Source organism: Papio anubis, chromosome 15 (assembly GCF_008728515.1).
Source record: "Papio anubis isolate 15944 chromosome 15, Panubis1.0, whole genome shotgun sequence".
Taxonomy (NCBI): Eukaryota; Metazoa; Chordata; class Mammalia; order Primates; family Cercopithecidae; genus Papio; species Papio anubis.
Window position 1 is genome coordinate 22,861,842 of NC_044990.1, and position 26,691 is coordinate 22,888,532.

General features: G+C 45.2%; 1 protein-coding gene across 8 annotated transcripts; it reads left to right on the forward strand.

Annotated features, from left to right (window-relative positions):
* Window positions 1-1,311: 1,311 nt before the first annotated feature.
* SERP2 (stress associated endoplasmic reticulum protein family member 2) lies at window positions 1,312-25,591 on the forward strand. Of its 8 annotated transcripts, XR_002518344.2 has the most exons (6): window positions 1,312-2,044; window positions 2,284-2,394; window positions 7,780-7,852; window positions 18,488-18,710; window positions 19,688-19,760; window positions 21,473-22,241. XR_002518344.2 is itself a non-coding variant. In XM_003913827.5 (5 exons), the coding sequence occupies exons 2-5, from the start codon at window positions 2,311-2,313 to the stop codon at window positions 25,205-25,207; spliced, it is 438 nt and encodes a 145-aa protein (XP_003913876.2). In that variant the 5' UTR covers window positions 1,312-2,044; window positions 2,284-2,310; the 3' UTR covers window positions 25,208-25,591. The 8 variants fall into 8 exon arrangements, 7 of the variants coding, with proteins under 7 accessions (XP_003913876.2, XP_017806704.2, XP_021785292.1 ...); XM_003913827.5 differs by lacking the exons at window positions 19,688-19,760; window positions 21,473-22,241 and adding an exon at window positions 25,150-25,591; XM_017951215.3 differs by lacking the exon at window positions 21,473-22,241 and having other exon boundaries at window positions 19,688-20,326.
* Window positions 25,592-26,691: the final 1,100 nt, after the last annotated feature.

The window sequence follows — 26,691 nt, forward strand, 5'->3', positions numbered from 1 at the left end:
ATACATTAAATTAGAAGAGTATGTGGCAGGACAATTTGCTTACTACTATTCCATTTTTTTATAAGGGAATATACAAATAGTCTTGTATGTGTATAGAAAGCACTGGAAGGGCAACCTAGGAACCGTGGGAACTTTTTGGGGAGGGTGGCAAGGAAAGAGAAACCTTTACTTTTCATTTTCTATCCTATTTCTGTTTGACTATTTGCTGTGTGTATGCAGTCTATTCATAATTAAAACAAACTAATTTAAAATGACGGAAAAGTGAAGCATAGCAGGAAAAAGTAGTCAAGGGTAAAGAAAATTTTTCCCCAAAATCTCAGTTAAGAACACTTCTTAACTGTACTCAGTGAATGTGGAGACCCAAAGAGAAAACAGTCTCTGTATCTTTTCCTTAATGTCGCTCAGAGCTAGGCCTCTACTTACCTGGTGAGGACCCAGGTCGGTCTCCTGCCCTGGCATTTGGACGTGATCTGAGAGGAGTGAGTCAGGTAAAGGAACCTTCTGGACCACAGACAACAGCCAGGCTCAGCAGGGATCACTGAGGTAGGAATCCTCCCACCCAACCCCTTAAAAAAGAGCCAGCAGTTATTAAAAACATGGGACTAGAGCGGGGCACACTGGGTTTATGGGCCTGTTACTGCGGTGGTGATGCTAACAGTTAAAAGGCCATGGAAGGTTGTTTCAAATTAATTGGCCTGCAGAGTAGGAAAAAAAAATGACCCTACTAATGATCCTAGGTAATTCTGTCTTCTAGGTTACAGCAAGCAGCCCCCAGAATGGCCTTTATTGAAGCCTGAGTGATAAGAAGCCTGTAGCGGGGTGAGGGGGACCTGCTTGGAAAAAAGGCCCCGAAAGAGAGGAGCTCTCCCTAACTCTCCAATGACATGGGAAAATTTTACTCATACAAAATTCCCTGGAAACCCAGCCACCCACCCGCTGCAAGAGAAGGCCTAGAGATGCAGAGGCCAGAGCCAGCCTCAGGCCACAGCTCTTCTTCCCCATGCTGGGGGTGCTGCCGCTTGCCTTCACCCCGACCCTGTATCCCCACTTTCCACTGCCCCAGATCGCCCAGGCTGAATGTCTCCTCTTCTCCTCCACTATTCTGAGCTTCGAAGAGCTAACTCCAATGTGTTCAGTATATGGAAAAGTGAGGAACTGAACCCCTTCCACCCCTACCTCCCTAGGCAACCTGTAGAGCTCTTGAGCCCTAATACCAGTGTCTGGGAGGCGCGTAAACGCTCCCATTGTTATCCTTCCACTGCAGAAAATGCCCGGTTTATTCTGGGAGACACTCAGACCCCTCGGGACAAGGGTGGCTAGAGAGAGGTCCAAGCTGCCCTGGGTGGGTGGGGAGTCAAGGCAGGCCAAAGCTTCAGATTTAGACAGTAACCACCAAATCCGACCTGGGCTGCAGGTCCAAGGCCTTTTCCTCTTTCCTACATGCTCCGCTCTGCCGCTGGCCCATCTTCCAATGTAACCCCTACAACCACCAAAGCAAAAAGGCCTGTCCCAACTCCATCCTCACAGCGCCATCCCCAACCCTCTGAGGATCCCGCTTCATGTCTCCTCTATTTTACAAAGCAGCCCTCCTTGCAGCCCTCACGAAAAGTTCTGCAGTGGGGTCCCCCAGCGCGGGGCCCTTCCCCAGACCCTTAAAAAGAAAGTTCGTTTGGTGGGCCATACCCGGGCAGCGCGGGCCCTGCCCTGGCCTGGTTCTACTTGTGTTCTGAAGTCCCTGACCACCGCCTTGAGTCCAGCCCTCGTCCAGGGGGCGGCGGTGCAGGGGAGACCGCGCGGCCTGGCCTGAAGTGCGGCCGCTCCCATCCCTTCCCCGGGCCTCGGGTGGGTCCCCCGCCGACAAACTCAGGAGGGGCCGCGCCCCTGTCCCCTACGCGCTCACAAACGCCTTGGTCGCCCGAACCTTCGGCCCCGCAGCGTTCGGCTGCAGGACCGCGACACTGCAGGGCCCCAGCTCTGCGCGCTGCGCTCCGGCCCGTCGGCGCGGGAGGACGCGCGGCCGCGCCTGCCTCGGTGGCCGCGCGGGGTAGGTAGTTGCGGGGACCGGAAGGATGGCGAGGAAGTCGGAGAGGGTTTCCTGAGATGAGAGATTACTTCCGTCCGGGCTGCGGCCTCTCTCTGGAGCCGGCTCGCCGGGGCTCGGGGAGCGGGGTGCGCGTGGCTCCGGGCCGCGCCTTGCCACCTGCAGCGCCCGGGTGGGCCGCGGGGGCCTCGGCGGGACGCGCTCGGCCCTGTCTCAGGAGCTAACGTGGGGGATCCTTGTAGGTGGGAGCATTTCAGAGCGCCCAAGCCATGGTGGCCAAACAGCGGATCCGGATGGCTAACGAGAAGCACAGCAAAAACATCACCCAGAGGGGGAACGTAGCCAAAACCCTGGTAAGGCGGGGTCGGCGCCCGCCGGGCCGAGCCGGGCAGCCGGGCGGGGTGGGGGCGGGGCCGGGCGGGTAGCGGCGCAGGGTCCGGCCTCTCTCCTCCCGGCCCGCCCCTTCTGCGGGGTCCTGCAGAGTGTGGGCTGAGAGCTGGGCTCAGGGCGGCGCGGTCCGCTTGGCGTCCTCGTGGGCGGAGAGGGCCCTGGTTGGTCGTGGCCCCTCTGGGAGTGGCCGCTTGGCTACCAGGGAGGTGCAGAGGAGCCCTCCTCCCCGCCAGGAGACAGCTGAGCCTTGTCCCAGGGAAAGATGGAAAGCCCCATCCTTAGGGGCCAGTTAAGTCAACTGCGTGACACAGAGCCTGGAACCTAGTATGTTCTCGACCGTTTGTTGAATGACTGAATGAATGAATCAATGGTTAAATGGAGGCCACTTTTCATCTCCTCCTCCCAGACTCCACTCCTGCTTTCCCTCCCCAACAGACTTGCACCAGGATCAGGTTTCTTTCCAGACCCTTTGTTAGGGTTTCCATGGAGATGTTGAAAGGGCTCAAAATGGGGAGTGAGATTTGGACCCATATTCTCTCCAGCCTCCTTTTTCTCTTTTACCTCTCTTCCAGTGAAACCTCCCTCAGCCCCTAGGCTAAATCTAAGGGCAGCATTACTATTCCTTCCACTCGGTGAATTCAGACTCATTCTGATGGTATAACTTTAGAGACCAGTTTATTGTCAGGCGTTCGGTGTCCCTAGAACTGTAAATTGAAGGTTTGTAACTGGACTTTTAAGTAAAACCTGTGCGTTACACTCAGGAGTTTCTTTTAGCAAAGCAGATTCTCTTCAACAGAAAATGCAAGGCCTGTGACTTTGGACATTCAGAGGCATGAGTCGCATGGGTAGTTTGGCGAAGTTGGTCTCCAAGTATATGAGCAAAGGCGCCTGGGATCTGTTACCCCATACAGTTAAGTGGAAATCCAGCTGAAGCTTGGAGTTTGGCTGGGAAAGCTTGCAGATTTGATGAATCAATTCCTTCTAGCCGAAGAAACTATACTGGTTTGATTAACTAAGCAAAAAGCTAGATCTGTAATCACCACACCAGAATTCTTGCAAAACCAAGCAGTATTATGGTAGAGAAACTCTAGGATCAAACTCAACTCTACTTAGAGCTTTATACACAACTCTAGACCTAAGTAATCCTTAAAATTCTCTCATTTAGGAATTAGATCACTTAGTTGTGATTAGGGCAGCAAATGTCAAGATGCCATCAAATTGGAACCATTTTGTTACATTGATTTATGTTTTCCCTATTTTTACTGAGGAAAAAAAATGGCTGCCCAGGTTGACATTGAGAAGCAACTTATAATTGATGTTAAGGCATGCAGGGTTTTATATCCCGAAGAGATCAATTCTTCCTTCTCAAGGGATCAGACCTGCTAACTGACACGGTGAAAAATAACTAGTCACGTGGCTCTTTTTCATGAACTAAAAAAACAGAGTTCAGTTGTCAGATCTCAGTTGACAGCTTATCTGATTACAAAAATAAGAAGAAAACGAGAACTAATTTCTAAGGCTGTTTTATCCATTAGGTTCTGTAGACTCAGTGTCTGCCACCTCAAGTTCTTCCAAAAGACTAGAAAACGTTTGGGACCCAAACAAAAATTATTGGCTCCAAAATAAAAGAAGAAAATGGAAAAATTGGGAAAACACTGCTTAAATACCTGGAAAAGGTACCAGTCACCTGCCATTCAACTCAATGTTCAGGGCTACGTTTAAATTATATTTAATGTTCAGTGTGAGTTCATTTTAATATGCTCTAATATGTCATGGGATGGCCGCCAAGAAACTCTCATAGTGCCTTGCACCTATAAGAGTTTTTAAATGACCTGGCTAAATTTGTAATGAAAGGTTTCCAGACCAAGTCGCAATCAATGTTTGCTTTGCATTGGTTGGGGGGATTTTGGTTAACTTTATTGTAAATAGATTATTATCCAATAGAAAAATGAAATTTTCTTTCAAAGAGAAACTTGATAAATCCTAAATCTCATTTTCTTAATTACAAGTCAAATATGATTATACTTTGTTAAAAGTAACTTGCAAAAGATCACTATTCAGGATGAAATTCATTAAACGGGAACATATGTATAGATTCCAACTGAAAATTCAGACTAATTATTCAGAAATAAACTTCTTTAATTGTATGCAGATGCTTCAGTATTTTATTATTAGCTAATAGCTTACGGATAAATTAATATTATTCTCCCAGATAGCAGACTAATCCAAGAAACAAGGCCGGGCACAATGGCTCATGCCTGTAATCCCAGCACTTTGGGAGGCCGAGGCAGACGGATCACCTGAGGTCAGGAGTTCGAAACCAGCCTGGCTGACATGGTGCAACCCCGTCCCTACTAAAAATACAAAAATTAGCCAGGCATGGTAGCAGGTGCCTGTAATCCCAGCTACTCGGGAGGCTGAGGCATGAGAATCGCTTGAACCCGGGAGGCAGAGGTTGCAGTTAGCCAAGATCGTGCCACTGCACTCCAGCCTGGGTGACAGGGCAAGACTCCGTCAAAAAAAAAAAGAAAGAAAGAAAGAAACAGAGAATTGGAATAATCATTTTGTGATTATACAGTAGTAACTTCTCCAGAATGAAGGGAGAATTTAAATTTCAGAGTTCTGAGTTACCCTACTGGTATCTTAATCACAGAGAAAGCCATTCCCTGACATTTTTGGAGCCTCAAGAAGTAGCAAACTCATGTTTGGAATAAACCATGTCATTTGCAGAACTGCTACTAGTTTTCCCCACCTTTTCCAGCCATAGAGTCAGGTATATGTGAATTGTCCCAATGGGATTGTGCTGGGCACCCCTTCTAAAAAGCGGTCACCCAAAGCTGTCAAAAAAAGATATATAGGTACTCTGATCAGCCAAAGTCCCCAAATAATGTTGATTCCCTGGAGAATGTCATCCAAAAGGTTTTTGTGTTATATGCTCCAAGCTCTACATGCTGATCATCTGTTTTTTCTGCATATGAAAAATAAAGGACCCTGTTTGGTATCTGTCCTGGGCAAATAATTCATTACAGGCTCCTGAATTCACTTATTAGCTTTGCTGGAAATAGAGATAAAATGAATCTTTTTATAGAGCATTAGTGGCACAACAGCAACAGAACAGGTTTCTGGACAACTGTGACAAGTTCCTGGGTAGGTGGTGGAAGAGGGCGGGAAGGGCGAATGTCACACTTTGTTCAGGTAGCTTTATGAATGTTGTTTACCGGATCTGATCTTGGCCTGGCCTTAAGGGCCAAAAAATGGCACAGTTACCTTACGCAATTATTTAAGACTGATTTTGTCCTCATCTGATTAAGAGCAGCCACTGATTCCTTTGCAGTGTGACTTGCTGGCATGTAAGTGGTGGTAGATACAGGCTTAGTCAAGAACAGAGAAGTGAATGTCTTAATCCTTAGTCACAGTCTACCTGCAGTTGACACTTTAATCCATATTTCTTGTGTAGGAGAGATACAGGGATAATCCTACACCAATTAGGAAGTATTACTAAAAAGACAATATCCTTCCTAGAACCTGCGTTTACTCTGCCTAACCTAAGAAATCTTATTTAATGAAACTTGTATGTTTATTTGTTCTTCAATGAATGTTTATTATCCCCTATGTTTAACTTCTGTGCCAGGTATTTCTATACATTACTACATGAACAAGACATAGTCCCTGCCCTTGTGGGGTCTACAGTCTCCTAGAGAGACAGATATTAAACATACTATCACAGGAATAAATATAGACCTACAAACTGTGGCACATGTTATCAAGAAAAAGTATATGGCCATACAAGTGACAAGTAGACCCAAGTGAGGTAAAATAGAAGGGCTCTTTGGTAAGCTGAAAACTAAAGAACTGTTGCCTTTATCTATGATAAAATAAATTCCTTTTTTAGATGAGAAGCCAGTTTATATTTACATTAGCCTAGAACTTAATTTTATATCTAAATACAACACATCATAGATTTTGCAGTTTTACTATATGATAAATTTTCTAGGAAAGCAACTGCAGTGAAAATCAGAGGAAGATTATCCTTTTTTAAAGAAATTTTTGTTGGAAACATTACTAAAATTTGTTCAACATTTCAAAAACTTACATCCTTGATGATAGCACCACTCATTTTTTTTTTGAAACACTATTACATACCTTCAGTCTGAATGTGAAGCTGTCATATTTGTATGGATATGAACATACGTTTTAGCCCGTATTTTACAATGTTGAATATAATGTTTAAATGTCAACAACATTTAATTGAAATGTGGAATTGGGTTTTATGATATCAACCACAAATCAATACTCCACTCTACCAACACGTTTTTCTTTGTGTGTTTTGCATGTGAATTATTTAATGTGTATTGAATGCAGCCTATTTTTCAAGCTAATCAGAAAATAATTAGTGAGTTATTTGGGTTTTTTTTTTTTTTCCAGTCTCCTATTCTGAGAAGTTTACTTCTTTTCTGATGCATCTGTCAGAAAATATTTGTTGTTCTGATTGATTTGGGTTTAAGGACCAAGCCCCACCTGCACATAGACCTGGAAGTGTTTTGTCTGTGCTTTTGCTTTGAAAAAAGCAGGAGGTCTGTAAGGCTTCATTCATGCAGTTTTGACAGTCACCTTCTGCTTCCCAGAGAATTCAGAGACCTATCCCAATTTCTAGCTTTATTAAGGCTTAGGAGTTTTATTACAAAATACTGCTTCACTCATAACCATTCACAATTGCTGTGGTGCTTCTATTGTTCCAAGGATTTGCACTGTACTGACTTCCTAATTTGGGGGTATGTAAAAGGTTTTGAGAAAATGTCTGTGATCTCTGATCCTGCTTGGAATTCACAGATGCAGAAACTAAATATCGAATCTGTTCATGGAAAACACCCAGTCTTTGTAATGAGGCAGACCTAAATTTGAATCCCAGCTCTTGCTAAGTTAACAAACTTTGAACCTCAGTTTCTCAACTCCGAAATGGAAATAATAATACTTGCCAGAAATAATGAATACAGACTGCCTAGTATAGTGCCTGGCACAGAGCATACCTTCAGCAGATGCAAAGTTATTATTAATATCATTTTGGTTCCTAAATCACCATATTGGTTTATGTATTCATACCATATCTGTCCCCAGTTACAGTTCACTGAGTTACAGGGATGTTAATAAGGTTATTGATGAATTTTTGCAAACCTATCTCAATCCTTTTAATGGACTTCATCCATCTATATCTGTCCACTGAGGGATTGAAATCAAGTCTGTCTCATTCACAGTAGAATCCCTAGCACCTAGCACAATGCCTAGTGACACTCAAATAAATGTTTCTTGAGTCAATGAACCTAATCTTACTTTTTCCCATTCCCTTTTAGAGGCCGCAAGAGGAGAAATATCCTGTGGGACCATGGCTGCTGGCACTGTTTGTTTTTGTTGTCTGTGGCTCAGGTATGGGAGTTTCACTGAACTTATATCCCATGTTTTCCGATGGACTTTGAAAAACGTGTTTTCTTCACAAAGCAAATAGAGGAAAAACATGTTGGTCTGGGATTCAAGTTTACCACTGCCTTAAACCTTAATCTTAATGGGTTTTGATTTAGTTTCCATTCCAAATATAGGTAGAGACAGAATTGATACACTATCAAATCCCAATCATAAAATGATTACACTGAGTAAAGTGGCTGTATACACTGTAGAGTTCAGTAAAGTCTTTTTGTGCAGACATAGCCTTAAAAGGGCATTGGAACAGAAGGTGAAACACCTGTCTGCCTGTGATAAATCCACATTCCAGAGAAAGGGAGAGGCCTTATGCCTTATGAGAAAGTTCTGCAGAACTCCTAGATACAACTGAGCCTTTGACCCAAGACTTAAGGTGTGGGTCACCTGATACTGTAAGGTGGCAAGTTGAGAGCTTTACTTACACACATGCAGATACACACGCACACACACAAATGCAGGGAAGATGAGCAGAAGCATTGTACCATTGTTTCTAGTTACATGCTGAACTAGCCTTGACATGGTTCCTCATCCCCATATGTTGGGTCTCAGAAATCCTTGTGAGTGGAGGTCACTTCTTCTAACCACACAGCATATGCCTTTAGGGATTCCCACCCTCCATCAGCTCACTGTTACTGAGGGCAGGAAGGCAGGAGGTCCACATCTTCCTGCTCAGGCTTAGGCCTCCCAGCAAGACAGCCTCTGCCCCAGTGACAGGAGAAGCCCATGACTAAAGATGAATCATGCATTCAAACCTAAAATCATGAAAATTTTTAAAAAAATTTAAGATGGATCAGTTCCTTTTATTTTCAAGAGACCATTCTTCCAAAGAAGCAGAAACTCTTAGGAGGAAGGAAGGATCCAAAGTACTTGGCATTATTGTTGCTTGTGGCTCAAACATTTTAAAGATGATTTGTCATTCCAAGATGAGAAAATCTTCCAAGGAAACACAGTTCTACTCTATTCCCAAAGAAATATCCTTAAGGACGTCTTTTAAACAGCTGTTTACCCAATCCCTGTTTGAATACTTCTGAGGATGGGGTGCCCACTTCTTCAAAAGCCCATTCCATTTCTGCACAGCTGGAATTCTATTAGAAATGTCTCTCCTGTTTTAAATTACGCGATGCTTCTTCTCAGTTGTTCAGATTTGAATTCCTAGGATAACACAGAATAGACTCGTTCTTCTCTAAGCACCTTGAATCATCAGATATGTTAAAGATGACTGCCTGGTTGCTCCTTCTGCAAACTAAGCTTCCCTAATTCTCTCAACCTTGCCTCATAAGATGTGGTTCCTAGACTCCTCTTCTGGATCTGCTCAATGACTTTCCCAAAGTATAGCATTTGGCAGTGCATGCCTGTAATCCCAGCTACTCGGGAGGCAGAGGTTGCCATGAGCCACGGATCGCGCCACAGGCACGGTGGCTCACACCTGTAATCCCAGCGCTTTGGGAGGCCAAGGCGGGGAGGATCAGGAGGTCTGGAGTTTGAGATCATCCTGGCCAACATGGTGAAACCCCGTCTCTACTAACAATACAAAAAATGAGCTGGGCGTGGTGGCACGCACCCGTAATCCCAGCTACTCAGGAGGCTGAGGCAGGAGAATCGCTTGAACCGCTGAGGTGGAGCTTGCAGTGAGCCTAGATGGCACCACTGCACTCCTTCCTGGGCGACCAAGCGAGACTTCGTCTCAATTAAAAAAAAAAAAAAAAGTATAGCATGTACAACTGCAGAAGGTGGTCTAGAAGCAGTGCGACCACCACAGAGGCAGTAGGATTGTCACTGCCCTTGATTTTGCTCGCCACTCTGCCTCTATTAATGTGACCCAGCCTTGCAGTTACTTTTTAACAATTGCAGCACATCCTTGACTCACTTCTAGCTGACGGCCAGCCAGGTGCCACCCAGCTCTTCCTTACATAAACTTCCTGCAACCCCGGAGACACGTCTACATACCCCTTTATCCCAAAGTCTCTCCTGTCTCCATCACATGTTATTTTATTTTACTCATGGCCCTCATCGGCAGTTGCAGTTATTTAGTTTACTTACTTATGTTCATTTCCCTCCAGTAGGATATAAGCTCAGGGGAGGCAGTGTTTATTTTTCATTTAATTTGTAGGTCCTAGTTTAGTATTTAGCACATAGCGCTCAGGATGGATGGATGGATGGATGGATGGATGGATGAAGCCAGATATTCCTCATACTGTAGATATCTAGTTGACCTTTTTTGAGACCTAATATAAAACTTTATTACTTTTTTTTAATTCTCAAAGAAGAATGATTACTTCTATTAAAATTTCATTGTTGGTTATCATTTATCTTTTAATGCCATGTCCATAAAGTTCAGAAACATAGATGAACATGTATAATAAATGAATTGTTACATTATAATATATAATATGGTCAGTGACATTACATGAGATATTCATGTATTGTCCTTCATTAGTAATGCATAAGTCCAAGCACTGTGCAAAATTGCAGTGACTATGGTACATTAATGCAGTATTTCCATCAATACCTACATATTCATCTGTGATGCATTGCCTCAGATGATCTGTCTCTGGTATTCAACTAAGAACAAAATAAAAACAAAGCTATGCCTTTATCATACCACAGGAAAATCAAGATAATAAACCTGTACAAAAAAGTTAGCTGTGTTTTCAGGCTGTATGACCAGTCTGTAGATTATCAGACCTTGAACTTTGAGCCTCTCATCTACTTACCCTTTTCTCCCAACGTTATGGTCTCTGAAAGTATATTATTCTTCCAAGTCACTGATAAAAGTCTAGACTTGGAGAAACACACAGAACACAATTAAGAGATAACCTCTTTCAGGTTGACTTTGAGCCTCTAAGCAAAACTCATGCAAGCAATCATCATGTCTTGAGGGTCCCCTCTGTGCCTGGCACTGTGCTGGGCTTTGGAAATACAATCCCGTTTGGGTGCTTGCAGGCATTGGGAGAGGCAGATAAGGAAACTGTCAGTTGCAGCCCAGGGAAAGCACACTGCGATAGTGACAGCCGAGTTTACAGGGTGCTTGGCCAGCGTGGATAAGGAACTTCTAAATCGTACTCAGCAGAAGAGAAAGTTTCCAAGGGGAGGTGCTGTTTGAGCGGAGTCTTGAAGAATAGACAGCCAGCCAAAGGGTGTGAGGAAGGTGACTCTGCGTGGGAACACTATGTGGCGGTGGCATGGTGGCTTCAGAGAATGTGCTGGGCTCAAGACTATAAGGTGCTCAGAATGGCTGAAGCCTACTCTCAGGCATCCCTGAGCCCAGTGACCATGCCACCTGTGTTGTCAAGGGTCTAAGTAGATAAAGATGTATATCGGCTTCAAGATACACTGTAGCCTTCTCCAGTCTGCCCCCTTAGGCAGCCTATAAGCGAGAAAGCCAGTCGAGTCACTGGCCTGGCTTATTCCTCTCAAACCCATGCCAACTCTCAAAACCCATCTCTTCCTTTTTGAAGGGCTTAAAAAACTATTATATGACCTAAACTTTTGCCTGGCTTACCAGCCCATACAGGAGGACCTGTATCTTTCCCTCTTGGGTAAATTGGGACATTTGCTAACAAGCATCTTTTGGAACTCTCCTGGTCTCCAGCGGTTTCCCAGGGATTAAGTATGTTAGCTCTGCCTCTCTGGAGGTTTGTGCAGGGCCATGGGATGTGAGCCTGCAGGGCCTGGAGATTTGGATGAAAGAGCCCGAGAGGACCCACTCTTATTGCCATATCACAGCCCCTGCCCTTAGTGCCTAGGGCTCTTTTTGTTTTGTTTTGTTTTGTTTTGTTTGTTTTTTTGAGACAGAGTCTCGGTCTCACCAGGCTGGAGTGCAGTGGCGCAATCTTGGCCCACTGCCACCTCCACCTCCCAGGTTCAAGCGATTCTCCTGCCTCAGCCTCCTGAGTAGCTGGAACTACAGGCGCCCGCCACCATGCCCAGCTAATTTTTTTTTTTTTTTTTTTCCAGTAGGGACGGGGTTTCACCATGTTGGCCAGGATGGTCTTGATCTCTTGAGCTCATGATCCACCTGCCTAGGCCTCCCAGAGTGCTAGGATTACAGGCGTGAGCCACTGCGCCCAGCCGCCCAGGGCTCTTTTAATGATGCTGATTTAAAGCTTTCTGGTTATAAAGCCATTTTGCTTTTATGGAGAGGTTAGACATGAAACGAGACTTGAGCCATCTTACTTTCTCTGTTTTCTGTTAACATGCTATCATGATCCCTAAGCAATGGGCCTCATGCCTTTTTTAATCATAACTAAAAATAATTACCACCACCGTTTTTTTTTTTCTTGCCAACTTTAGCAATTTTTTTGTAAGCCTCAGCTCAAGTCGGGCACAGTTCTCACAGAAATGTGTCACTCTTCTCAGCTTGTCCTTGGTACCGTGCCCTTCCTTCTATCTTTGTACACGTCCTTTTCTAAACAGAACATGTCATGAGAAACACAATAGCTCCTTTAGATCCGTCCCTGTTGCCACTTCTCTGGGATTAGTCACGATTCATTTCATCTTGCAGAGCCGACTATTCCCTCTTGAGTTTCTCCCGTTTTAGGGTCACAGGCCGTAAGTGCCTACCCATCTTTTCTCTACATTTAAAAGAATGTACGGTCCTCAAGTCTAGCCCATTTGTCAGCTGCTTTGTTTTAGGTAATGAGCTTTCTGGTAGGTGCTAGGATAGTTGAAGCCCTCATCAGTGGTCTGTCTCACCTCTGTTCCAGCTTTGTAATCTGAAATAGGAAAATTCCCTACATCTCACGTCTGCCTAGCTGTTTGCAGTATGCACACCTGCACCCGCACACCTGCCCTGGCCTGCAACAGTCAGGCCAAATGCACTGGAGTGTCTTGTAGGATCTCCATATCTTTGCAGACAGATAGGCCCTTTTCCTATTCCTTTCTATTAGCTCTCCTTTGAACAAGATACACCCCTATGCCAGGCTCAAGTTCCATTTCACCAAGTTCCAGTGGGACCTTGGAGGTCATATGGCCTTTCTTTGAGTTCATGTGGTTGGTTACTCTTATTTTGTGTGTTTTTATACAGATGCTAAGGAAAAAGGCGAAATCTTCTAATATTAATAAAGGCGTTGATCACTGACGTGAGTCTCTTGAAAGTCTCACTTGCTTTCATTACCTTACTCTATTAACCCACTTTCCTCATTGATGATTGGTTGGGCAAAGTGCTCTTTTTAGAAATAGTGCCAGTGTACCTAGGGTAAATAAATATTCAGGTCAGGCAGACAGTAACGAATGCACATTTTATCTGTTTTTCTGGCTGTCTTCTGGGAAAGAGTTAGGACTGGTAAGAAGCTGGCATTTAAGTATGTGCTCACTTATTGGTCAGCCTTTCTACGTTTTATGTGGAAAAACAGCTTAACAAGCCTGTAAAAAGTCTACAGGACCCCTTTCTTATAGAGAGTCGGGGGTCACTGGGATCACTTGCCTCCTGTTTCTCAGCTTCTCTCCTGTGGCTTCCTCCTCCTCTGCATGTGCTTTTCATGCCTGCCATCCTAGTAAGAGCAAGATAATGAAAAGGAAGGAACGAGGACTGGGAGAGTAGTGAGGGGACGCAGTCCAGGCACCCAGACACCCCTGGCATAAACACAAACTCAGGGAATGCCACCCCTCATTGCAAAGCCAGATGGGAGCAACAGACCTCCCGGGGCTGCCCCACGCCCCCACCCAGATCCGAGCGCAGCCCAGCCCTGTTCTGTCTTAGGCACTTAGTGGAAACCTCTAATACATTGCCCTGGTGAGAGGGAGTTTGGGGAGGTTATCTAAATACACCCTCTTCAGAATAAGCAAATTTCTACTTTCCATGATTGCAAAAGTTCTCTTAGGCAAGGGACTGCTTTGAAAACTGACCAGTTGGCACTCATAGAATAGGAGGCCTCTGAAGGGAGGATAGTTTCAGGATCTGCCAGATGTCAGCTCCGAGCCTAGATTCAGCTGAATGACCTTGGACAAGGTGTTTACTCTTGGTATTGATTCTCTTATCAAGAAAATGGGGATAATGAGCAGCCCTCCCAAGGTGTCCTGGCGTTGAGTGGCTCTGGGGATCTAAGTGCAGGCCCATAGCAAGCTCAAAGCCTGCAGCTACAGTCACCACCACCTCTGTCCCTGTAGCCCTCATGGGAAACAGTGGTACCACGGGACTATGGGTTGTGCTGTGGGGTGCTTCAACTTGCACACACCTGTCATCCTTCCAGGCTGTACATTCAGTTGCAGACTCGACCTCTCACATGGGTCTCAGTCTCTCAGCAAGCCATGGGCCCTGCCTCTTCACCCCACAGATGAGTGGAAGCAATGTGAGTGATAACACTTTGGGTGCATGAGACTGTTTTCCCACATGATAAAGCGTCAAGTCTTCCCCACAGAGGGAGAAGGGACACCAACATGCAGATCACAATCAGTGAAAAGCAGTTTGTCCTTTAACTTGAATATCAGGAAAAAAAAAAACGTGAGTTTCATTTCCTTAAAGCAACCCCAATCCACCACTCTTTTGCTGTAAAAGTTATCTTTATGAGATACAAAAGCTTTGGGAATAGTATATTCTTCTGAGACATGGTATTATCCAATTAGAACATCTCAGGGCTATATCTTGTTTCATTTTGTTTAATTTGATAACCAGTTTTTTTTCTTTTTTGAGACAGAGTCTCACTGTTGCCCAGGTGGAGTGCACTGGCACCATCTTAGCTCAATGCAACCTCTGCCTCCTGGGTTCAAGTGATTCTCCTGCCTCAGTCTCCCAAGTAGCTGGGATTACAGGCATGTGCCACCATGCCCAGCTAATTTTTGTGTTTTTAGTAGAGACGGGGTTTCACCCTGTTGTTGAGGCTGGTCTCAAACTCCTGGCCTCAAGTGATCCACCCTCCTCGGCCTCCCAAAGTGCTGGGATTACAGGTGTGAGCCACCACACCCAGACAGTTTTATTAATATATAGATTATGTAAGAAATCAAAAACCCATTTCTTAATCAATACCTGTTATGAGTCTGCTGAGATTATTAACCCAAACAGGCCATAAACTTCTTGTCAAACCTTAGCCTGGGATTTTGTTTTGCTTGAGCCTGTTTAACTGGCTGGATTTGTCTCCACTTGATCTGCTAGGACCCGGATCAACATCGAAGGCCAAGGGATTTCAGTGCCCTCATAAGAGACTTTGCGCTTTTTTTCTCTCCCCCTTTACTAAAAGTATTATCTTCCATTTCTGCAGGCAGTGGGGCCGGTTTCCAGGTAAGCAGCTCATCCTGGCTCTGCCAGTCCCGGGTTTTGAAACCTGCCTCTTTGCAGAGCTGTTTGAGAGCTTCTGAAGAATGCTTGCTTTTATCTCAAGACTCAGAGGCAAGCATTAGCTGGAACGTCTGTCTGAGACTGTTCCCCACAAAGATACTGTCACACAGATAGGTCAACTGCTATCTTCTCAAGGCACTTGCAGACTTGACACGCTTCCCCAGCCCATTCATGGACCTAGTCACTGCTGTTTGTGCTTAGAGCCCTCTCCTCTGGGTGTTTCCTTTCCCTTTTGTCCCCAGCTCTTGCACGAGCCTTACTGAGGACTCTCAGACTGTACCAATGCTTAGTGGGAAAGTGGGCTGCAGTTAATTGGTAATGTCTGTCCTGAACACGGTATGGCTGACAGCGCCACATTCTCATCTTTGCTATCCTTAGCCTAAATTTTTTATAAGGTTATTGCCACAGTATTCACAAGATAACTGTCTTTGACATTTCCAACTTTCCTCTTTGACCAGAATGCCTCCTGGACTTGGTGAAATGAGGTCTTTTCCTTAATATGCTACCTGTTTGGATAATTTTATTTAGAGTCAGCCTATACATGTTTCTTGTGGTCTTACAGTATCATTTACCCTTTCTGAGTTCTTGGGTGTGATACCCTACGTTGACAGGATGCAGTAATCTGAGATGGCACTCTTTGCAATGCGGTTGTATTTCTCTCTGTCCTGATGCCTCAGTGATAGTTTCAGGCAGCATCAATGGAGTCACCATCTAATTCCCATCATCCTTTGACTCTCAGGGAGAAACTCTTAAATACCAACCATGCCCCAGTTCCCTCCCTCAGACTGTTTCTTCCTCATGTATTCCTAATTTCAATTTTATTTCTCTTTCTCTGGCCAACCCTGATATTCATTTCCTAATTAGAGATTATGAGAATTTTAATGGTGACTAAAGCCTGGCTATTCTTGAAACTGACAAATGTTTATTTCCCATCAAAGGGAAGCCTCTGGGGTAACAGGATTAACTAGTGACTGTTATTTTCTTCACTGTTTCCTATAGTTTCCAAATTTGTCAGTCAGCATATATTACGTTTATAAGCAGGAAAAAAAAATGTGTTTTTAAAAAAATCTAGACTAGTGGTTTTTGGTCTTTTTTTTTTTTTTTTAAGCTGCAGAACTTTGTTCAAATCTCAGAGAGAAATAAATGAAAGAGCAGCTGTTCTGGTTGAAGTGAAGCCTGTGTATGTTTCTGTTTGCATTTGTGTGTGTGTTTGTGTATGTGGGTTTTTTGTGTGTGTTTGTTTCCGTGTGTGTATTTGTGAATGTGTTTGTGTTAGTGTGTTCATGAATGTGTTCATATGTATATGCATGCATATGCATGCTTGCGTGTGTGTGTGTGTGTGTGTGTATAGTATACCTCCCTATGTTGCTGGATATTATGACTTTCTCATCCCCAGAAGGGAGCACACATCTGGACTCTCTTTGCCCATCAAATAGGAAATTGTGCCTGGCTCCAGGGCTGGCCTCTGTTATTGCAGTTAATGCCTTTCAACAAAGAGCCTGCGAGGTTTATCAGGCACCATCCGTTGGGAGTCGCTCTGCCGTTTCTGGGCAGGGACATTCCTTTCATCTGTCAGTTAACAGGCGGCACTTTCCCCCTGTATTCTCCAGGGCCTCTGCCTGCTGCGTGGCGGGGGAGGGGAGAGAGAGCATGTCACAGACAGGTCCTTTTTCAGGACAGCCTTTTCAGAACAGATGTGAAGAAGTGATTCTCTGAGATGTCCTTGGCAGGGCCTGAATCCTCCCGTTCTCCCATCCTTGTGTTTTGGATGGTCCAGGTCTCTCCCTGTATGAATGTGCTGGAGGCCTCTCCATTTCTGGAAGGACCACACCCAAACTTTCCCCAGGACTGGCTGTTCTGTTAAGGATGCTGTGGAAGAAGAAAAGTACAAGTCACAAACATGCCAGGGACGTATGAGAGGCCAGAGACATTCTTTTCAGTGCTCTCTCTTCCCACTCCCTGTGTGGCCACCAGTTTTGTGGCAAACTGTCTTTGAGCCCAAAGGTTGAGGAGCCAGAATGGAGCCTTTTGCAACAACTAAGAAACATTTCTCTGTGAACTGTTAGCTGCTCTCTGAAATCTTTTGGGGACACAAAATTTGAGGAAGGTCTGTATTTTGTGGTGTACTGGGTGAAAACCACCACCTTAGCATGTGCACAAGCCATAGCGGGGAAGTTAACATGGTTGCTAAGAGCTACAGCTTCAGGGCCAGACTTTGTGGATTTGAAACCACCTACTAGCTATGTAGCCTTGTCTAAGATACTTACACCAAATCTAAGCCTCAGTTCTTCTCTTCTTAAAAGAGAATGGTACTGGTTCCTAACTCCTGGGACCCTCAGGACTATTAATCCTGAGGATTAACTGAGGCAATGCATGTGGAATGTTTAGTAGAGTGAGAGTGTTGGCTTTGTAAGTGTTTGCTGTTCTTGTAATTATGTTTATGGTCTGGCTCACACTGCCTTCCCACCTCTCCATCTCCCTGGGAAGGTCCTCACCAAAGCTCTGAATGCTTAAGAGGGAAGAAATAAAATTTTGCCTATTTTGATAGCTTTGCTGGTTGATGGTGAGAAAATTTGTAGTGGGTGAACATAGCACTGAGATATTGAGGAACCTCCATGAGCCAAGACCAGCGGCCCCCCTGGATAGGTAAAGGATAGGGTTTGTAAACCAGAGAGTCAGTGGTGTCACCTCTGCAGGGATAGCTAGAACTTCTCTAAGTCTAGAAAGAGTTATTTATAAACCAGCCCATGAGGGTGAGCAAGATCTGTTTGTACAACTGTTTTGGCTACCATTTATTGAGGACTGACTTCTTGTAATGCCAGGCCCTACACATACATCTTCTCCTCTGGTCACACAGTCCCTGCAAAGATGCCATTACACTCATTTTTCCAGATCACGAAACTGAGGCTCATAGAAGAAATTGGCCAATGTCCCATAGCTAAAAAGTGAGAGAGCTAGTCCCCAAATCTAGTTCTTTCAGACTCTAAAACCCATCTGTTTTCCATTACCCTGCATTCCCTCTCTCTTACGGTTTCCCTGAAAGTTCTATGAAGCAAAAGTTTTCCACCAATTTAGGCCTTTAGCATATGACTGTGTATTGAAAAAAAGCTCCTGCTAAAACATCCCCTATTTTTCCTGCCAGAAAAAGTGTGTTTTCCAGAGGTTCCTGATGTGCAGCCATCCTGGTTCTTGCTCCCAGATGGAGAAAGACCTGACCCAGCCACAGGCTACCTCTTGGTTGGGCCACCGGTGTCCCCACTCACCCCCCGGACACTTGCTTCAGGACAGACTTGAATTCGCCATATTTGCAGGTCAACCACATAAATTGGCCTTTCCTGGAGACTGCCAGAACTTTCTCAAAACTGTAACATCCAGAGGGAGTCACCCCCACCCAGGACCGGCAAGTGGGATGTTTAAGGAATGGGCCGGCCCTGGACGAAAGACTGAGGCCATTCATCTGCTCTGGAGTTCATCCTCGGGATCTGAGAGGCACAGCCTGGAGAAGACATCTCATCAGCCATCGGCTCCCTTAAGGTGACCTGCAGCCTCCTTTGTGCCCTGGGGGCATTTGGGCTGGTGTAGAGGCTCTCTCTCAGAAGCTCTTTCTGCTATTTTAATGCGGATAGAAAGCTTTACATTCTTTGCTAATAACATCCGGGTTTTAACAGCATCTTGTTGCCCTCGCCTGTCTCTGGCATCTCTCTTTTTTCCCTCTTCTCCATCTCTAGAGAAGCCACCAGAAAATGGCATCTTGCTTTTGACTTTCTTTGTGCTGGTTATTTTAGAGAACTTAGTGATCCACTTTGCAATGTCTTGTCTCCTAACATTTCAGCTTGTTTCTTAGAGAGCCCATACTTTGCTTTCTACCAGCTCTTTCATCATTTTCATTTTCTTAAATGAAAAATAAGCAAAACGGTATGATTTCTACATTGTCTTCTTCTCCTAAAGGATATTCTTCTTCCGGCCTCTCTTAATCTCTCTTCACAGCAACTCCCTTGATCTCCTTTATCATCAATTTATTGTCAATAAAAGTGGCTTTAGGAAGCCTCCTGTTATCTGGCAGGGTTCCAGCTTTCTGACATTTACCTATGGGACCCACTTGTTATGTCATCCCTGTGTCCTTCTGGCACTCCCTCTTAGCTGGGGAGGGTCAGTCCCCAGGGTGAGAGTGGGTTGGGATGGCCCATTCTCAGGCCTTTAGGGGTTTATGGTCTTGTACTTCCCCTTCAAAGACTGAGCTTTAGAGACATTTGGATCTAAAGGCAGCCATTTGATGCTGACTCTTTGGGTTCGCAGAGTAGTCATTTGAGGTTTTTAAAATATATTTTCCTCTGTGCTTTTTGCAATCATTCACTTTTCAGTAATTCAATAATATTTACAGAGGACCTACTTTGTGCCATCCCTTGTCCCTGTTATCCTGGAGCTTGTAGTCTAATGGCAAAGAAAGATGAGTTAATCAAGTAATCACACCAAAACACTTTCAATTCAGCCATGAAACTGTACAATTTCAGCCATGAAACTATGTAAAGAAGAGGCACATGGGGCTATGAAATCATATAATGCAAAGGACCTGTGTACTCTCAGGTAAGTGGTTCTCAAAGTGTGGTCCCTGGACCGGCATCTCAACGTCCGCTGTGAACTTGTTAGAAACACAGATTCTCAGTCCCTTAACTCCAGGGCTTGGGGAGAAGGTGTCCAGCATTTGCGTTTTAACCTGTCCCCAAGAGACTGTGATGTGTGCTCAAGTCTGAGAACCTCTGCTCCAGGTGATCAAAGAAGGCTTCTCTGAAGACATTAACTTTTGGTTGATGAAGGAAAGTAGGGAATAGGGTAGGGTAGAAGTATTTCAGACAGAAAGAATGGCATGTGTAAAAGCCCTGTGGTCTCACTCCTGTAATCTCAGCACTTTGGGAGGCCGAGGCGGATGGATCACGAGATCAAGAGATCAACACCATCCTGGCCAACACAGTGAAACCCTGTCTCTACTAAAAATACAAAAAAATTAGCTGGATGTGCTGGTGCGTGCCTGTAGTCCCAGCTACTCAGGAGGCTGAGGCTGGAGAATCACTTGAACCTGGAAGGCAGAAGTTGCAGTGAGCCGAGATCGTGCTACTGCACTCTAGGCTGGTGACAGAGCAAGACTCCATCTCCAAAAAAAAAAAAAAAAGAACAAAAAAAAAAGCCCTGTGGTGAGAACAGGGAGCTTTTGAAAACATGAGGGAGTGCCCCAAGAAGCAAGGAGAAGAGTGATACAAGGTGAGTCTGACAGGTCTGGACAGGGGCCAGGATGTGCAGGTCATGGAGGCCTCATCAGGGACTGGGCAACGGGAAGCTTTTGATGTGCAGTAAACACGGGAGTGACAATATATTATTTGCTTTTATTGAAAGGATAATTCTAGCTACAGTATGGAGAAAGGATGGAAGAAGAACAAGAGTCGAGCACTGGGAGGGCCTCACTGGGGTCTTGGGGAGAATGATGGTAACTTGGACTAGGGTGGCTTCTGAGGAATGGAAAGAAGGGTGCATAATCACAAGATTCCCAGGTAAAATCCACAGGTCTTGGTTATCAATTGGAGGTGTCAGGAAGGACCGTGGTGTTTTGAGTCTACATGCAAGATGGAAGATAATGATGCCAGTTTTAGCAGTGGGAAGAGATCATGAGAAGGTCCTGTTGAGTCTGAGGTACCTCTGAGCCACCCAGGTGCAAATATCAAGTAGATAGTGGAAGGTGTGCTGGAGCTCAGAGAAGTCAGGGCTGGAGATACACATTTGTGCATCATCAACAGCTAGGTGGCAATTCAAACTGTGGGCTGGGAGGCATCGCCTAAGGAGGAAGAATGTAATGAGAAGAAAGCTAGTAACGTTCATTGCAGAATGTCAGCGCCCATGTTTAATTGTCAAGTGAATTGTTTCCTCTAAAATAAGCTTAGAGGAAAGAGCCAAGAGAAGGAGGAAAACTAGAACCTAGAAGACCATGGTTTCACAGAGGCCGAGGGAAGAGAGTTTCCAACAGGAAGTGCCCAGCAGGGGTGAGTAGGGGGTAAGACAAGAGAAGGTGGAAGAACACCTGTTACACTAAGCGACCCAAAAGTCATTTGTGACTTTAGCAAAAGATGTTCAATGGAGGGAAGAGAGCAGAAGCTAAAATGAGGTGGATTGACACGAGAATAGCAGGTAAGAGAGTGCAGAAAGTGAGCATAGACAGCTCTTTAGAAATGGTTGTGAAGAGGAAGAGAGTGCCCTGTGGATAGGGATGTGGAGTCAGGCACATAGCTTTGGTGTGTTTGATTTTGCAGTGGGAGTGCTCCTAGCATGTTAAAGCCTAAAGACTTCGTTGAAAGGGGGAGGTTGAAAAAAGAGAAATGGGATCATCTAAGGTGACCAAGGACCAGGATCCTTGACACAGGTAGGAGGATGCAGAGGCTTCGTGGGTCTCGTAGCTCCTGCTCTCGCCTGGACTTTTCTGAACCTCTGGGACCTGCCCACGCCCTGATCGCCTGCCCTGGAATGCCTGCTGTCCCTCCCTTTCTTGGCATCTCTCCTCCCCGCTGTCTCGCCTGCCCACAGTTCCTCTCCTGCAGCCTGCTCTGCTGTTTTCTCAGCTTTGTTCACCCACTGTTAAGTTATTAACTTGTCAGGGTCTAGACTCCCCGCTTCCTTTCCCTCTTTTGAACTCACTGCTGGCTCCCTTCCCATTTGCCGCCTCAGAAAGTCAGCATTTGGAAGGCGGAGGTTACTCTGCAGGTCAGTATTGGCAGGTACACAGGATTACAGTTAATATAATTAGTATGAGATGTGTAAGTTTTCTTAAAGACCATGATACAACTGAAAAAGAAATAATAAACACAACTGTTATCTTGTGGAGGTAAATGGTGAACTTAAAAAATAGACGTTATCCAAAGTAGTGTCTCCAAGAAGGTTCATCTGTGAACATGTTAAGGATCGCTGGACTCTTACACGTTAATTCATGGATTCAATTATGATCAGGAATGATCCTCAGTTTTTAAAGCAAACTCAAAGAACTAGATAAGTTATTTTAACATCAGTATCGCTGTTCTGAGACATAACAAACTTTATCTTAGTTTTTTTTATTATTTTTATTTTTATTTTATTTTTATTTTTATTTATTTATTTTTTTTTTTTGAGATAGTCGTGCTCTGTCCCCCAGGCTGGAGTGCAATGGCGCAATCTCGGCCCACTGCAACCTCCACCTCCCGGGTTCAAGCGATTCTCCTGCCTCCCACGTAGCTGGCACCACCACACCCAGCTAATTTTGTACTTTTAGTAGAGACGGGGTTTCACCGTGTTGGCCAGGATGGTCTCCATCTCTTGACCTCACGATCTGCCCGCCTTGGCCTCCCAAAGTGCTGGGATTACAGGCATGAGCCACCGCACCTGCCCTGTCTTAGATTCTTTAGAGAGATTTGTAACAGTTCCTTAAAAAAGAATTGCACGGTTTCGTATTATTACCTAGAACTTTTGAAGTTATGAATTAACTTAATATGGGGGCTATATGGACTGAGACACCGATGGTTTCCTGTTTGTTGACTTACATCCTGCTGATAATTTTTTGTCTAAGGGCAAGAGTAAGTAAGAAGTAATATTTTTGAGCATCTACTTATGTCATCCTATTTATTCCTTGCCATCCTTTGAGGTACTTATTATCCACAGTTTTACAGGTAGAGAAAGCAGGCTGAGAACCGTGTAGTAATTTCCCAAAGTTCACAGCTTTGTAGGGTGGCAGATGTGCTAAGCGCTGGTCTGCATACTGGGACACGGAGAAGCAGCAGTTGTTGAAGTCATGTTAACAGTGATGATAGCAGTAGCTACCAGGCACTGAGTCCTCCATGTGTGAGGACCCTTCCTATATGTCATGTGGTTTAATCCCTATGATAGCCCTGCAGGGGCCATGATCCTCATTTTACAGAACAGGAAGCAGCGTCGAAGAGGTTAATTATTTGTCCAGTCACACAGCTTTTCAGCAAAGAGCTGATATTCAACCCAACTCCATCTGATCCTAACTTTCTGCTCTAAAGTCAACTTGTTTGTCAGGATTAGCAATAGTTCCCTGATCACAAGAACAAAGTCTGAGGCATGGTAGATGTAATTTTTTTTTCTAATGTTGAATATACAGCTGCCTCCTGGCATTCCCATTGAGCCAAAATACAGAATGTTTATTTAATTTTTATTCCTTGTGAGCCTTGGTGGGGAGGAAAGGAACATCAGATATTTCTGCAAGCTTATAAATTGTTATAGGGTACTTTCTCTTCCATCTACCAACTGCTCCTGTTAAGACCCGCCCAAGAACCCAAACTTAGCTAAGAAAACATCTGAGCACATCCAGAATTAAGTATCACAAGTTGTTGAACCAACACCTTCACCATATCTACAGATGAATCCCTGACACTCACATGGAGCTGATTTACTCTGATTTGACTCATAATTCTAACAGTTTCTGTTGTCAGCTTAGTCTATAGCAACAAAATAATAGTAGAGGGCCCACTGCAGATGGGTATAGTAATACCAGAGATGAGAAGAAAGAGACCCAAAAAATGATCAGAAGCAGAAATGAGAGCCCAGAAGTGCAGCTGACCAGAAGCATTTCAGTGTCAGATCAAACACTGCCTCCTCTGTAGCCAGATCACAGCACATCTCATCAGTTACTGGTTTTCATCATGGTGACACTGAACATTCATGGAAAGTTGGCATTGAAATATGTTGGTGTCTATAATTCAGAAAGGTAGTGATGATGGGTGCAGTGGTTTTAGGGGAAAAAAGCCAAAAAATGCATTCGTGTTTGTCTACCCTTAAAACCCAGCTGTCCAAGAACAGTTCCCCAAGGTTCCGTGCATTGTTTCTCTTTGTATCCTCGAAGTGCGGTGTCTGATACATAGGATGTGCTCACTGATGCCGGATGATGAAACGTTGAATGACTTGTGTCCTAGGGTTCTGGATAACTCTGTTTTACCGTGGATCCTGGATGTATTCCAGGATGACTTTATGAAGGCGAGAAGGGGTAAGACCCCTGAGAGCTCAGTGTTTATTCTGTTTTTACACATAGTTAGATGCGATAATACCCACCCTCCTTAAAAAAAAAAAAAAAAAAAATTCAATTTTTTGTTTTGCCAACTTTCCATGAATGTTCAGTGTCACCATGATGAAAACCATGGTAGTTACTCTTATCATTACCGTCATCTTTGTCAGCACTGACCAAGGTTGCTCACTGAGGAAGATGTGAAAAAGAAGTTGGGATCTTCCTCTCCTGGGACACATTTGAAACCCAGTAGCTGGAAGCAGGCCGAAGCTATGTAACCAGCTCTCATCCACATGGGCAGGGGTCCCAGGAGTTCTCTGTGGGCTTATGGGCTACCCAGCCCCTTGACAACCCCAGTTATTAAAGACTGAGCCCTGAATAAATCAGTGCGGCTCTCCATGAGAGACAGCTGCCTTCCAGAGAGTTCCCTGTAGCCGGAAGATACGCACGCATGGAGGGTTCTGGGCAGCCCGAGGCCGGCCCCGTGGGCTGCTCAGAGCACCTGGTCTGCCTTCCCAGCACAGGGCTGATTGTTTTACAGGTCACAGCCATTTTGAAAAGGCAGACTCACTGACCTGTTTAATGAGTGCAGTTTCTGCACGAAAGCCCATATCCCTCTCCCAGGCAGCCCCAGAACTTTGCTGGGGAAGGGGGCCAAATCTCCTCTCAATGCCTGAGGGATTTCTGGCCTTAACTGCTGGTGGAATTAGCAGGAGTTATCTATAAATCCCTGAGGCATCCATCAGCCGACTGAGCGAGGCTGCCTTTTTAAAGAAGTTCACTGACCTCTTGTTAACTTAACTCCTTGTTAGGAAATATCTAATCAGCTGTGAACTAACACGTCAGGGCCCGGGGGTCTGCAGAAGCCCGGCTCACTGTGGGCTGGGTTTCCAGCTGTGTGCAGTCTGGTGTCTGAGCTGTTGTGTTTTCCTCTTTCAGCTATCTTTCAGATCATTCAGAGCATAAGGATGGGCATGTGAGAAGGCCAGGGATTTGACACCACCTCCCTCCCACTGGAGAGGGGAGGACCACGGAAGCGGTCAGCCAGTTTCTGCGGGAAGCAACAGGCCACACGGAATAGAAAAAATCGCTCCCCCACTTGTTCCCTGATCACTTCATCGTGGATGTCAGACCAAATTGCCTTCTCACAGGACATCTTGGTGCATCCGTGTTCTCAAGCGGAAAGGACATTTTGCTTTTCTGTTGGCAGGATTAGTAGCCACGCGGGTCGTCCGCAGCAGTGCTGTCTTTTTGGCTTTTCCCCTGGTTTCACTAATGTGTGCATGTGGCCCTCTGAACGATCACTGGTTTCCTTTCTATGGATACAATCTCTCCCCCATTGAGAATTGGTTTTACAAATAAATGCCTTCGTTCAACCTTATACCATGTGTGGGTTATAGTGAGAAAACGAACGTGAAGGAAATAGCAGAATAGCTCATGGAAGGTTGGGAGGTGGAGAGACTTGGTTACGCAGTTGGAGGAGGGGCAGGGAATCTGTGGGAGGGGAACCAGAGCTAGATTTACTCAGCAGGTCCCTGGCCAGACCCTCAAGATCTTTGCCTGAATGAAGCCCTGGGCAGTTCTAATGACCTTGCATTTTCTACACATTTGATTGTTCTTTTTTTTTTTTTTCCAATATTTTTGTCTTGTCTTGTTTGTTCTTCTCTTTTTCAGTTCAGAAAAGGCATGTGCAATGTATGCAACGGTCTGATTAGTCTTTATCTCCTCTGTAGTCTGCCTCTGAGCTTAGCACAGAGCAGACGTCCCAGGCCTCTTGGTGAGAACCATCCAACCCCAGGGCCCAGCCTCAGCCACTCCAGAGCTCTGGGTAAATCAGGAGCCTTGCAGCCCTCTGGGGGATCAGCTGGCAGAATAGGTGGGTGAGGCCCTCTCCCTGGCCAGCCTCCCCCACAGCTTCTCAAAGCATAGGGTTGCCAAAGGAAGTTACGGGGACAGCCACAGGATCACTGGTAGGATTAGAGGTGGTCACCCTGCAATATGAAGCATGCTTTTGTTTTTATTAATTTCCATCTTTGCATTAGCAATTTTTTTCATTCATTAACTTCATGAGAGCTTTAAAAAGGAAAGTGACAGACATGACCAGCGTCTCTCTAGACCACTTTACAGGTTTTGGTGTTAGTGGCACTGTTTGAATTAGGGGGCTTTTTGTTCATTGGGGTCTTTCACTTCAGACCCTTTAGTGATGTTCTTGAAGGCTTGCTTTTATCCCACCCTTTGAGCTCCCCTCCAAAAGCATCCCTTCCCCCTTCTTCCTTCTTTCTTTCCCACTAAGAAGAGAGAGTAGTCAGACTGCTCCAAAATCAGCAGCCCTGGGAACAGTTTACCACCCCGTGTTCCCTTGCCACTCCCACTCCCCAGCCCCCAGCCCCTCACAAAGTGGCAGAAGACATTTCCAGCCACTCAAGGGTGGCACACAATAGATGCCCTCCAAGCTCGTCCCCTCATCCTGTTGGCTCCGAC